This window comes from Chelonia mydas, chromosome 1 (genome assembly GCF_015237465.2).
Source record: "Chelonia mydas isolate rCheMyd1 chromosome 1, rCheMyd1.pri.v2, whole genome shotgun sequence".
NCBI classification, from domain to species: Eukaryota; Metazoa; Chordata; order Testudines; family Cheloniidae; genus Chelonia; species Chelonia mydas.
The window spans coordinates 287,873,083-287,887,297 of record NC_057849.1 but is presented as its reverse complement, the minus strand read 5'-3'; the positions used below and the strand labels follow the sequence as shown (position 1 = coordinate 287,887,297).

Below are 14,215 nucleotides of genomic sequence, written 5' to 3'. Positions count from 1 at the left end.
CACAGTACCCCAAATTCGACCCGGCAAGGCCGATTTAAGGCTAATCCACTTGTCAGGGGTGGAGTAAAGAAATCGATTTTAAGAGCCCTTTAAGTTGAAAAAAAGGGCTTCATCATGTGGACGGGTGCAGGTTTACATCGATTTAACGCTGCTAAATTCGACCTAAAGTCCTAGTGTAGACCAGGGCTAAGATTGCTATCAACAGATTGTGTTTACTGTCATGGTAACTTTTGATGAGGTGGAGAGATCATTGCAACTGAAATGAGATTATTGATTCACTCCATATAAACTCAGGCACCCAACAGATTGCTCTGGCTGTGACCAAACAGCGAGAATCTATCTCTGTAATCTAAGGTCCCTGCACACTATATACATATAACTTCTCCCAACCCCCATCTCTTAATTCTTGTAGCAAAATCATGAAATTAAAATCAATAATACTTACTACATATTCCTGGAATATTCCTTTAGCCTAATACTTCTAGTTTGAGGTAGCTGATTGAGAATACCTAACACTTCAGTCAGTTGGCTTTCCCAGTCTCTATAATATCATGGGAGTTGGCTCCTATCATAGTAGCATCTGCATATATCAAAATACTAAAATTGCACAAAAATTAAATATAAAAGATACCCCATTAAACCATTACAACTGTGAGTGCTATTCGCCACAGAACATCTGTAGCAATAAAGATCTTATGTTACCGCCTTGAAAGCCTGACACTTCACCCTGTTTGAATGAATTTGGTAGAGGAAGATCATGTTTGTGCTATTGACTGCAGCACTTTATCAGCAGTGCTGGCAGTCTTCTGCAACAGAGGCTATTAAACTCTTTCATAGGGTGGACCACACATGTAACAGATCCTGTGGCCCAGGGACCACCTCCTCCTCCTATTTGCAATCACCAAGACTTCCTGTTTATAATTTGGGACCATATATTGATGTTCTCTGTATTAAAGACACTCGATTCCATATTTCCTGGTAAGTGTATTGAACCACTAGGTAGAGAGAGAACAAAGTAACTTAAACTAAAGCTTGTGTGTCATGCTGCATACAGTCAATAATTCTTTTTGATCAAAGTATATATCTTTTATTTTTAAAAAGAAACAAGCAGTGATGCTTTAAAATTAGTTTAATTTGTAAACATACTGGATATATAATAAAATAATTATAGTTAGCAAAGTCATATTATAGCTAGCAAAATAAACATTAATTCTTTCCTGCTAATAGACACTTGCTCATAAATTGGAGTTAGAGCACTAGAAACTTAATTTTTTGTAAACTTTTAGTACATGGTTAGTTTTTCAATAAAATATTCACATATCAGTATTCTTTTGCTTGTCACATGTAGTAATAACAATATAAATGTAGACAGTTTGATTAGTTTGGGCATTGTGTAGTTTTTTTAAATGATCATCTAACTTTATTTCTGTGAATGAGAAAAATAAAATATTCTGGTATTAAGAATGGCAGTAAAACATCTTCCTTTGGCCTCAACAATTTTTTTTTTGTTTGTTTTCATCTAGTTTTATTCTGAAATATCTGCTCTTTTTATACAGACATTGCAGAGCTTTGTAACCAGTTCAGGGGCATTACACTATAACGTTGTTTATTCCATTTTCCCAGCAAAGTGTGGTAGCGTATGTGAACATCTTGTATCCACGGGCAGATTTCATTTTTCTTTGATTCAAATTGAGTTTGTCACTGCTGGCAGGAAAGAAATCAATTGCCAGAAGATGTGATGAGGTTTAGTTTGAAGATAATTGAAGTCAGACTGTGACAAGTAAATCCTTCATATTAATTAATAGAAACAATATAATGTGACAAGGTACTCCGAATTAGCCTGGCTTTTAGAACTGTAGCAGAACAGAGATGACTTCCTGAAAAATTTAAACATTTCAGCAAATGAAGTTAAGATAGTTAAAATAAATAAGAGTGTGCGTTCTGCAGTTTAAACTGAGATAATATATCCGCACATCAGTTTATGGTCATTACTGTACGTCAGTTCAGGTATGAGTTTTTGAAATATAGGAAAGTGGTGTTCAGCGCAGCTTATTTCCATTCCCAAAACTTTCAGGAATAAATTGAAGTGTAACAGAGTATAAGACTTGATGCATACTTCTACCATTTTCTTACTTGGATTTAATTGACAAAACTTGTAGATAGATAAAGGCATGTATTTAGAATTTAGGTTTTGTCTGAAAAATAAAATACACACAGTTCTTTGAAAGTTTGCAATAGTAATATAAAATTAATTACAATGGCTCTCTTAAATTTACACTGTCAACTTAAAAAAAAAAAATCACACTTCAGCCCCAGTTCTGCTGAAGCCCTGAGACCAGCTGCCCCCAAGCAGAAGCCAGAGGTGATGTATGGGGGGGCACGTGGAGTCACATCTCCCCCAGTCCGCCCCGATTTTTCCACTCAGTCACATGGTGCTGCTGGGCCCCATGTCCCTGCATGGCAGCTGCTGGAGCTGGCAAGCTGGGAGCTGCAGGAGAACAGCTGCTTTTGCTGCTGCCTCTCCGCATGGAGCTAAAGCAGTGTCTCCTCCCAGCAGTTCCCTGGTGTTTGCTGGAGGGAGCTAACACCTGGGAACTTCAGGGAGGAGCTGCTGAAGTTAAGGGGGGGGGGGTGTTCCTGTGGGGGCATGACTCAAGCTTTTTGGGGGGGGCAACGAACCTTTACATTGTGCTCTTCTCCCTCCCCCCCCCCCCCCCCCCCCCCCGAGCAGGCACTAGTCATCTCTGGCAGAAGCTCCTAGACCCCCACCACAGGGCAGAAGCCCTGAGCTCTCCAGCACCCCAGACTGGTAGGTGGAGAATGGGGAGGGCGTGGGGGGGCTCCACGAGCCGCACATTAACTGTAAAATTGCCACATACAGCTCACAAGTTGTGGTTTGGCCACCCCTGTACTATATCTGTAAACAATTATTTAAGCAATTATATAGCTCAATATACATTTATTCAGATTAATTTGTACACTTTTTATTATGCAATAAAACCGTGAATAATGTATTATTTACTAGATTTTTTTTTTTTACTTGTGATTTGTCATGAGCTGTATTTGGATGAAACTGGAATTAAGTTAAAAATTAATTTTTTTTTATTTTATTTTTTTAATTAAAGAAAACTACCTTATGTGCTGGATAGATAAGGAGGAAAAAAGTTAATCAAAATATGTTTTGTATTTAAAACTGTTTTTTTTTTTTTCAAACAAAGAAAGTATTATCTGTAATTTAGTGAATTGAACTAAGTATTTCTGATCACCAAGTCCTTCAAGGCTTTAGAAGTAGTAGATCTCATCCTCACACTTAGTGTTTATGGATAAATTGGAAGAGGAAAAAAAGCAAGCTTTATTGCTTTTTCAGCTGCCAGTTGTTTTCTCAACTTTAAATGAACTAGTCATTGAACTGAACTAGTTGAATAACTGAAATGAAGAAAATATTTTCTCTGCAATTGCAAAAGGCTGTCAAAAGCTAGTTTACAGTTTCAGCAAATTCTGGTTCTAGTGCTAGTCAGTGATGTCCATGAGTTCATTGGTTTAACTTTAAAACTTTGGCAGCAAACATGTACTACTTAATATTAATTAAATTTAAATGCTTGTAATAAATTATAATAAGGGTAGGCCTTAACACGAGGAGTTATAATTTCATATTAATTTTAAATACATGTATTCTTAAAAGACGTTTGTTTATTTGATTATTACATTAAACTAAAGTAACACTTACATTGAATTAAAGATGAAAAATAGTTTGATTTGATGAAGTATCTCTTACAGCATTTCAGAATGTTTTGATATACACTGCCTGTTTTGATATACACTGCCTGCATCTTGTAACTATGTTGCATGAGTGTTTTGGGGTTAAAGCTGGAAGTTTTGTCAGCTGATTCTAGTTTGACAACAGCCAGTTTTCCCATTGCTTCTCCAACATCAGCTGCTGCATCTAAAAGCAGTGGACAGGTGTGTTAGCTGAATGCTACTGCTAAAATGATCAGTGAAAAAAATGCTGCTGATTATATTATTAGGCTTTGAGTCAGTGTTTCAGCTGAGATGAATGGTGCAATTTATACGTCCTAGCAATTGTGTCATGCTGTTGGAAGACTTGGGAAGTCTACATTATACAGGTTTTGTTTGGCAGAGATTATCTTTGTAACCATGAATTCACTTTCTTTTTTAAAGTTGAGATTCTTGATCACAATTGTGTGGAGAGAGATGGAGATTGTGGCTGTAGAATTTCAGAAAGCACAAAGCCCTCACTGTCAGATTGGTTGTACATACTGAGAATACAACAAAACTGCACTGATGTTTGCAGTGTTACAATTTTCATTAGCCATAGATAACTTCTCTTTCTTTTCAGATAATGTAGATGTAAAATAGCTGCTGAACTAATTGTTATCTCTTGCTTATAGGCTGCTGAATCAGGAATAATAAAAGTTAAAACGATAGCTGCAAGAAACACCGATATTTTGGCAGGTAATTATATACAATAGCAATACAGTTGGGAAATGTGTTTTGGGTCACTGAAAGCAAAACATTTTTTTAAAGATGTTTCAGATATGTAAAATCATCTTTCAGGTTTTTAGAACACATGGCATCAGTAATATGCTACTGTTTGGTGCATAGCAAAAAAACCACAGTAATGTTGGAATATCTTGTAGAATACTTGCATTTCCTTCTGTTACTATATTTGTTAGTGAAGGGCTCAAAATTTTCTACTCCTGTGGGGATTCTGCCCCAAAAATTTTTTGCAAAATTCTTCATATTTTGTTAAAATGATGCAATATAATCACACTGGTTTCCATTGTTTTGGTAATTTATTTATACTACAATACAGAAAAAAGTCAAACTATTCAGCATTTCCTAAACACATGAAAGTTAAGTTACAAACACTTGGTAACTAATACCCTGCATTCCAGTTATAATTCTGGATTTTCATTTAAATTACATTACAGAACATCAAACAGGGAGGGGAAAAAAAAAAGGAGAATGTCATTTTAAATTGCTCAGACTTCCACACATGAAAGTCATACAGTTTTGCTAATCATTGTCCTGGACCTGGCTGGGTACTTTGGGAAGTGCTTGGTTCTGATTGTCCTGACATTTTATTGACTGGTAAATGTTTTATTTGCCCTCAGTCTTTTTTTTTTTTTTTTTTTTATGGGTGAGTAAAATCCTGAGTTGTAATCTAAACCTGCTGTGCCACTTTGGCACAGGAAAAAAGTGAGAAAGCAGATAGATCTTCCTCGCTGATTCCCTTACTGTCATTTATAAGGTTTTACCTGACTCTGGCAATATAGGGGCCTTAAAACTTTTATAGGTGTTATGCTCCTAGGGGAACTGACTGAGAATGGGAACAGTTATCTAACACTAGGAACGTTAACAATGTTACTAGGCAGGCAGGCTGTTACATTTCAGCCTCAGAGAATGAGGTCAATTAAATATCAGGCAGGCTGCTACATTTCTGCCTCGAGCATAATAAAAAGCCCTGCCTCTCCCTTATCCGGCGAGCCACAGTAGCAAGTGAGAGGGACAGAGTCTCTCTTGCTCGTTGGTACACATGCACATCCAGACCCGCCCCCTGACTGTGATCAGTGTCTCCCATGTCCAGCCCTCTTCCCCCCCTTCCTGCAGTGACTTGAGTCTCTGAGACTGCTCCAGGAACACTGGAACAGACGTGCTGCTGGGAAGAGGTGCATGTCCCCCCGCAGATTTCTTTTGCATTTTTGTGCCTGGGGGCACAGAAATATGTGGACCATATTCGGGCACAGAATTCTGTCAGGAGTAATTTTCAGTTGTTCTTCTACTGAACTGTTGATTGAGCAGAGAAAAGTAACAAAAAATATTCACAACTCTTGTCAGGACTCTCAATATCTCTTGTTCACCGTGCATGTTCATCTGACCAGTTGTTGCCCAGGGAGTTGTACAATATGCCCATTTATCTAATGAGTCTTGCCTGTGGAGACTACAGTACCCAGCAGCCAGTGCTTCATCTTAATCTGAGTAGAGGTTGCTCATATTGAGATGCAGTATAGCCTTTTGGGACTGGAAATCCCTGTGGACTGCACCTGTGCAACCTTAAAATGATCTGTCCAGCTTTCTGCAACTTTATTAAATTGCATGTAATCTGTTGGTTTCTTGCATGTTGCCATTAGAGCCCTCAGAAGGGCAAAAGTTTGGATGTCCCTGCGTTAATACACCAGTGTTTAGCACAGCAGTACTTAAACAAAATCCCCACAACAGAATAATTTGAAAGATTGAGAAAAGACTATGCAATGTAAGGGTACTTCTATATTAAGAGATGTAAAAATATTGCTGAGGAGGAGATTCCTATAAGTGTTTGAAATAGCAGTTCCTCCCCTCTATTTTACTTTAATGTCTCTTTTATTTGTTTGTTTTTTTGTTTTCACTGCTGTCATGAATGCTGACATAAGTGGGAAAACGTAAGCCAGGTAATGTCAGCTATGCATCAAAAGACACAAATTTAAGAAAAATAGACAAAAGAGAAATCTCCATTTACTCATTAGGAAAGCTATCAACATTCTGCAGAGTATTAGTCACACAAACAATTTGCATTTTAAAAAAACTAGTTCATGGTGTAAAATTTTTCATCTTCATTCCAAAACTGAAGAATTGTGAAAGGTCATGGTATTCTGAGTATATCTGGACCGACTTTTTTTTTTTTTAAAGGAACACTCTTAAAGTATTTTTCATAAGTTTAAAAAAAAAAGTATTTATGAAATAAATTTAAAATGAAACACCTTTTCTGTAATTTGTTTCCTTCACCAATAATGACACAGATTTGTTGTTATAGGGCTACTCATAAGCAGATACAATAGAAATATATTTGATTTTTTGACAAAAATCTAAGGTTTTCTGAATAGAGACTTATTTTTATTTTCTTTCATTTGCCCTACTTTGCCATATCTGTGTTATAACCTGATGGTCCCCTGACTGTTTGTCTTAGTAGATGGGATTAAATATGTCAATACACTATCTGGGAATCTTGTTATAACATGCAAGTGTTATATGTATTTATAATGCAGTTTAGTCCTGTCTTCACAGACAAGACTGAACCACATTATGACAAGGTTGGAGCTGCATCTTTCGTCAGGAAACTGTTGTGCGAAAGCCAGGCAAGGTTCAGTTTATAGTGTAGATGGGTCTCCAGTGGTAGATAGTGGTAACTAAACTTTGAAGTTAGTGTTCCATTGAGATGAGCGAAGGTTGCACTTCAGTTTTATGGTCTGGCTGCAGACTTAATCCAATATTAGTATTAGTTTATACTCTGAACATTCTTTGCAGCATCTTAAACTATAGCCCTTACAGACAACAGGTTTTATCTATTCTGAGATTTAATATGTTCTTAGCATCTTTCTAGATACGTTGCAGGGTTGATGGAGCTTTAAAATGTAGACTGAGATGTTTCCATCTCACTGTGCCTTGAAGCCAGAGCATAGGTTAATGCATGAGGTACCAAACTTTTCTGGATAGGTGAAATGGTCAGAATTCTCTTCAGATGCAATAGATTCAGATGAAGGAATTTTATTCCCTCTGTGGCCCATTCTGGTTTCAAATAACTGTTTTCTTGTATCATTTGGAAGTGGGTTATTAAAGAGATATTGATATTATAAAAATCATACTTGTGCCTGATATATTTTTACTTGTGTTAAGTAAGTGACAATAGTTAGATGACTTCAACTGAAAGATTAGAGAATTTTCGTCATCTTTTCAGTTGGCTTGCTTGTTCATTTGTCAGCGCTTTCAATGTTTGCCCTGTATAATCCGTCATTTTCATGTGTGTCGTCATATCTGTCATACAACAACAAAGGTTAGAAACCTCATTTTTTAAAAAACCCTAAAGTTTAGATTCTGAGTATGTGAATAAATTTCAGGAAACGTGTGGATATTCCACATGTGGGGATTTTGTTGACCCTGCTCATGAGTGTTGACTAGCTGAGCTTTGCTAGTATGTCAGTACTACTTCTCAAAAAGAGATTACTTGAGGGGAAGAGAGGAAACACAGCTATAAAGAATGACATGGGGTCTGCTATGTCCGTATCTTTTGCTAATGCTTGATAGTGTCCCTTTAAAGATTCTGCCAGTTTTTTCTGTTTTTTCAAGATATCAACATTTTCTGGTTTTGCTTTAGCTCAGTGTTTGCACATTTAAATTTAGGCAGTGCCAGTCTGGTTTCCCAAACGTCCTATTTAAAATCCCAACCTTTTGTGGAGACTGTGTACATACATGTGTACTGTTAAACTGAAGAACATTTTCGTTGAGAAACTGATAAGGCAAACAGTACTGCTGCTACAGGATTAAGGAAAATTTGCAAGACAGTTCATTGATCCAGCATTCAAATTTTCTTATTTTTTGATGCCAACTCTGTTGTCTTTCTCGAGAACAGATTACAAAATATCTTTAGTCACTGTACAAGTTTAAAAATTAAAATTTAAAGGTGGACTGAAATGCTTCTTTTAAATTAATGAATGGACTGCTTAAGATCATAATTATGTGTGTGTGTGTGTGTGTGTATGTATGTATGTATATAAATAACACTAAGGGTTTATATATGTATGTATATAAAAAACCCTGAGTTTACTTTTGAAATGTATCTATTGTATTTATAATTTTTAAACTATATATATGTGTGTGTGTGTGTGTGTGTGTATATATATATTTTTAATATATGTATTTAAAAATTATAAATACAATAGATACATTTCAAAAGTAAACTAAGGGTTTTTATAATCTGTGAGGACATGAGTTCATTATTATGCCTTCTCCTGGAAGAGTTTTGACATTGCTAATAATTGACATAATCTTCCTTCTTCACATGGTTTTGAATATTTGTGATGTCTTCAATACTTTCAGGAGGGAAACAACCTTGAATTCAGATCACAGTGGATAAGTATGAGAAGCAATTATTTTCACATCTTTGGTTTTAAAAGATGCACTTATAAAACTTACCACTTTTAGACCACCCATGTTTTCAGTTAAACACATTTTCTTATTCAAAGCTGAATTTTCTCTTTTCTGAAATAGTAGATGAAATTTCAAGTCTTGGTTTTTTATCTGTATCCGTTTTTTTAATAAAAGAAAAGGAGTACTTGTGGCCCCTTAGAGACTAACAAATTTATTTGAGCATAAGCTTTCATGAGCTAAAGCTTATGCTCAGATAAAGTTGTTAGTCTCTAGGGTGCCTCAAGTACTCCTTTTCTTTTTGCGGATACAGACTAACACGGCTGCTACTCTGAAACCTGTTTTTTTAATGTAAACTAATTAGGGGGTATAAAAGGGAAGTGGAACTTGATGCAACTGGATTTCTATCTGTCGCTTTTAAAATGGGAGTTAATCTCCCAGATTCTGGTTTTGGTGATAACTTGGAGAAAACACTTTTTAATTATTTATCTGTATCCATCTACAAAAATTTAGTACAGATGGACCACTGAAATCAAGATAGATTGACCTTTGTAGTAGGATAAAATACTTCCTTAGACCGTGTCTACACTTGCAGTGGCACGTAGGGTACGTGTAGCTACATGTTGCTGTAAAAGGCTGGCTTCGTTCACGCTCACTGTGGTGTGTAGCTCCATGTGGCAGTGAAAGACAATGGCAGCGTGGAGACAGCAGGATGCTGTGCAACTAAAAGTAGCACTGTAGAGGTGAGAGGCACTGCTTGGATGTGGAGAGAGCTGTGTAGGGTATATATCCTAGAGGTTCAGGCATATAGGGTTCATTATTTGTCTGAGCTGTGCCTCACTGTCAATGCTATTGTTTGTGTGCTAACTGGGCATGCAGAGCCTGCACTCTACAGGCTGACATAAGCATAGACCTACCCTTTTTTTATTTAAATGTACCACGTGCGTGATATTGTATTAAGGCTGTCCACCACCTTTTCAGTTTTTTATCCTTCTCTCCTAATTATCAACTCTTGACTCCTTTTCAGGACTCTACTGGGAGTTGTGTGTATGGAATAAATTTACAATATTTTTCTTATCTAATTGTCATTTGGAGTTCAGTGACAATTGTGGGGAGAAAATTATAAATAAAAGCACTTCAGTTCACTGATCAATAATTTATAACCCGTGTTGTTAGAGAACCGTGGAACATTTAGCAGAAGAGTGCTAGTGCTGGCTGCAAATTTGTGTTCCTGTGACTTAAAAATCAGATTGTTTTGCTTAAAACAGAGTTTTATGGCTAATTTTCAATTCTGATGTTTGTTTGTTTTTACAGCCAAAATATTGAGGATTAAAAAGTGGTTTGTGCTCATACACATTCAGGGATGCCTGTTCGATTATTTTTAAATAAGATTTCAACATTGGATCTATAATATCCAGATCTGTATATCTGTCGATAAATTGTTTATATTACACTGTAGTGGCTCTGAAGAAACTGCCATTATAGAATGCAGATTTGTTTAATATATTCACTTTGGCTGATCCTTTATAAGTCCACAGATATAACATATTTGTGTGTGTGTGTATATATATGTGTATATATATATATATATATAAAAAACACACACACACACACACATATATATATATATATATATATATATATATATATATATATATGGAAGCAGACACTTAACATTCCTTTAGGCCTTTTTTGAGATGTTTTAGTCAAGAGGCTAATGCCTCAGCTTTTAAATACTCTTTTGTTGCTCTTAATTTGATGTCAGTTTTCCAATCAGTTGTTGGAACATTGAGTAACAAAACAAACTCTCACATATACTCCAAATTTCTTTGAGTTTTACATAAATAAAAAGCTGTTTATGTCTGCTATTTGCCATCATAGCACAAGTATAAGTTTTACGTATGAGAGCTACGGTACAACGACTAACTTTCGTTTTTCTTAAACTCAGTGTATCCTTATGTGAATGTCCTATTGAGGGCTCTAAATGATCAGTCATTCCCCCCACACTCTATGGGGCTGGTGGTTGGTGATCAGTATTGCTTTGATTTTTTTCCCCCCACCCACTCTATCTGCACTGGTATACATCTCTTTGTGCTACACATGTAGCACCTCCTTGAAGCTCTGCTCCATATATGGATATCCAACAGATTGAGGAGATTGCACATTTGAAACTCCTTGCAGAGCCCAAAGGGGAAGAGAGGGCTTCGTGAAGATTGGAAGAGGTTTATGACCATGGACAAATCAAAGTCACTATAGAAAGAAGTTTGAGGGTTAAGAAGAAAGAAAGACAAAGATGAGGAGATGCACTAAGATGGGGCAGAGTGAGGAGGACAAGAGGGGATGTGGGGATCAGAGCACTGTGGGAAGGGTTAAGAGAGGATAGGACAAGAAGCTTATTCGCAGGTCAAGTATTCAGGAGAGTACGGGCAGTTCTCTCACCCTTAATCCAATTGCTTCTCCCCAGTTTAAAAATATCTGCCATAAATGTCAAGATTGGAGATTCTTTTTGGGTTTTGTTATTGTTTAGGATTTGAATAACTGGTAACAGTTAGTGATCACGTGTATTATGACTAACAAGTATTTGCCTTACATCGTTCAAATCAGCAAACTGTTAAAAGTTGACCAACTTTCCTTATCTCTGTTCAAAAGCATTGAAAGAGAACAGCTCAGAGGTAGTTCAGCCATTTCTAATGGGCTGTGGAACAAAGGAACCAAAGATTACTCAACTGTGTCTAGCAGCCATACAGAGACTTATGTCACATGAAGTTGTTTCAGAGGTAAGATGGATGTTATATTAAAATATTGTCTTGTATTGAAATATTTGAAGTATTCAATATTTTAACAAAGATAAAAATACTATTATAAGACTGCTTTCTAAAGCTGAAACAAATGTATGTATATTAAAATGAATATAATTGGGTGGAAAATGTTGTTTTTTTTTTTTGAGTTTCAAATATCAGTCAAAATCCAATCCCCCACGTTGGAGGCAAAGGAAAAGTACATAAAAATAAAAGGGTATTCTTTTGTAGAATCCATTATAATAGTTGGATTCTTTAGATGGCTCAGCAGCCGTTAGCTAGGAAACACTGTTGCCAAACTTATATTGACATAGTCCATAGAAATCAATGCCACAACCCAGGAAGACCTCTTTTTACATGATTAAAAATGGCTGATTTGAAAAACTGTTTTGGCTAACGTGGTTGTAGTGCTGTATGAAAAGGGCACAGTTAAGCACTCAAAAGTTGGTACATACCACACTTAAGAATGGAAGTGTAATCTTTACTCCGCCTGCCTCTGTGTATGAATAGTATATTATTATATTAAAGTTTCAACTGCATAGCTCTTGAATTCAGTATAATAAGCAACAACAATAATATGCTTAGACAGCGGAGGTTTGTAGCGCCAAGTGTCCAAGACCATACTGCACAGCTTTATTCCCAGCATCTATGAGCTCCCCAGGGTTATTACTGATCTGGTGCAGGTTAATTGTGGGCAATGGCGTGACTGCCACCAGTCTGTGACTCAGCAGTGTCCTTTCCTGACCTCAAGTCCAATCATCAAGGTTTGATATGCGAAGACTTTGTCTCCAAGGCAGGCAACGTGACCCAAAAGAGCCAGCTGTCAGTGGCCAATGATGACTCTAGTCATCTTGATGCCAGTTCTCAATGATGCATCCCTATTATTGAAAAAGTCAAACCATCTTGTACCCAGTAGTCGCTGCTGGCAATGCATATGAAATGTCTCCAGCCTCCCAACATCTTGTTTAAGCAGCATCCATGTTTTAAATGCATATAAGAGGATCTGACTAACGCAGGTTTGATAAATCTGTACTTCTGCATATAGTTTTACCTTCTTTTGGCTCCAGGCCCTATGCAGGTCCATGTGCCTGTTTGATGATATAACATACATCTGTTACCATAATCTTAAACACATTAACATCTAGTAGTACTGCTTTTTACTGTATGTGTCAAACAGTCCATGAAAGTAATATGTATTAAAAATATATACAAAGCTGTGTTTAGACAGAGTAATATACATATTTTTCTTGCATATATAGGTCACTGAAGTTTATAGCCAAATTAGCTTTGTAGTGAATTGTCTCTTCCTCTAAGAGAAGTTGTGCTTCTGGTTGAAATATGAAGTGTGCACTCAGGTTGACAAAATGATTAAAATACATGCCTTAAATAGAAGATAACTGATCACGTAAGTCTCTTGCTATCCAGGACTATTGTGACAAAGAAATTAGTATTATATTCTCTGTGTGTTTATAAGGCTGTAGAAAAAAATGAATTTCATATAGTATATGTGAATGCTGTATTTTAAATGTATGTGTAATCATGGTATTAAATACAAAGTATGTAAAATTTTAATTGCACATATCAAATTATTTCTTCATAGGCTGCAGCTGGAAATATTATTAATATGCTTTGGCAGCTGATGGAAAATAGTCTTGAAGAACTTAAGTTACTTCAGACAGTTCTAGTACTTTTAACAACCAATACAGTTGTCCATGATGAAGCACTCTCCAAGGTAGGAATTTGTTTATGCAACTATGGTATTTATTTTAACATACTAACTTACTTATCGAAATCAATTCCACTGAAGGAACGTACCTGCTTCCGAAACACAGGCCCTGATCCTGCAAACACTTGTTGAAATATATAGTCCTTTAGTAAAGATAAAAATACTTTTTGGTAAGTGAGCACAAAAGGATGCTTTATCGTTATAAAGAATCTTTCATTCAAACATCGCAAAGTACTTTACCAAGGAGGAGAGTAATATTATCCCCATTTCATAGAAGGGAAAACTTGAGTATGGAAAAGTTAAGTGAGTTGCTCAAGATGAAATATTCTGCCACTGTCTGTTTGTGTATTGTAACTAACAGGCTTAACTGATCAGCAGCTACTACTTGGTGTGATACCCTAATGTATACTCTGCTGGTGAGAGTACTAGAAATTGAAATCTGTTGCATATTTTAAATAATCTTATTTTATCATATGTAGGATATCAAATAACATGTATTTTTTTTAATATTTGAAACAAGTTAAAAGAAAAGAATATTATTTAAAAAAGCAACATTGGGAGCAATATGACTTGCCTTAATCTAGTAAGCGTGGTCCACTATCAGTTACTCTTCATTGGTAGTTGTAACATCAGTGGCAAAGTTCAGAAGAAAAGAAGCTGGCAGAATTTTGATAGTGGGGCAGGAGTGTACACATGCTTGAAATGAGGAAAACCAGAATAAATGTTAAGAGAACAGGCAGGTGAGATAAACTTTTATTGGACCAGTTTCTGT

At 36.2% G+C, this 14,215-nt stretch overlaps 1 protein-coding gene across 11 annotated transcripts in view; it reads left to right on the top strand.

The window, feature by feature from the left end:
* Window positions 1-14,215, top strand: part of MON2 (MON2 homolog, regulator of endosome-to-Golgi trafficking) — a 154,869-nt gene that overhangs the window by 12,232 nt on the left and 128,422 nt on the right. For all 11 annotated transcript variants that reach the window (XR_005223612.2, XM_037887571.2, XM_043548588.1 and 8 more), the window contains exons 2-4: window positions 4,410-4,473; window positions 11,569-11,696; window positions 13,318-13,449. Coding sequence is in view for 10 of the 11 variants with exons in the window: in XM_043548588.1 (XP_043404523.1) it covers window positions 4,410-4,473; window positions 11,569-11,696; window positions 13,318-13,449 (324 nt within the window). In the remaining variant the exon portion in view is untranslated. The remainder of the gene's footprint in view (window positions 1-4,409; window positions 4,474-11,568; window positions 11,697-13,317; window positions 13,450-14,215) is intronic.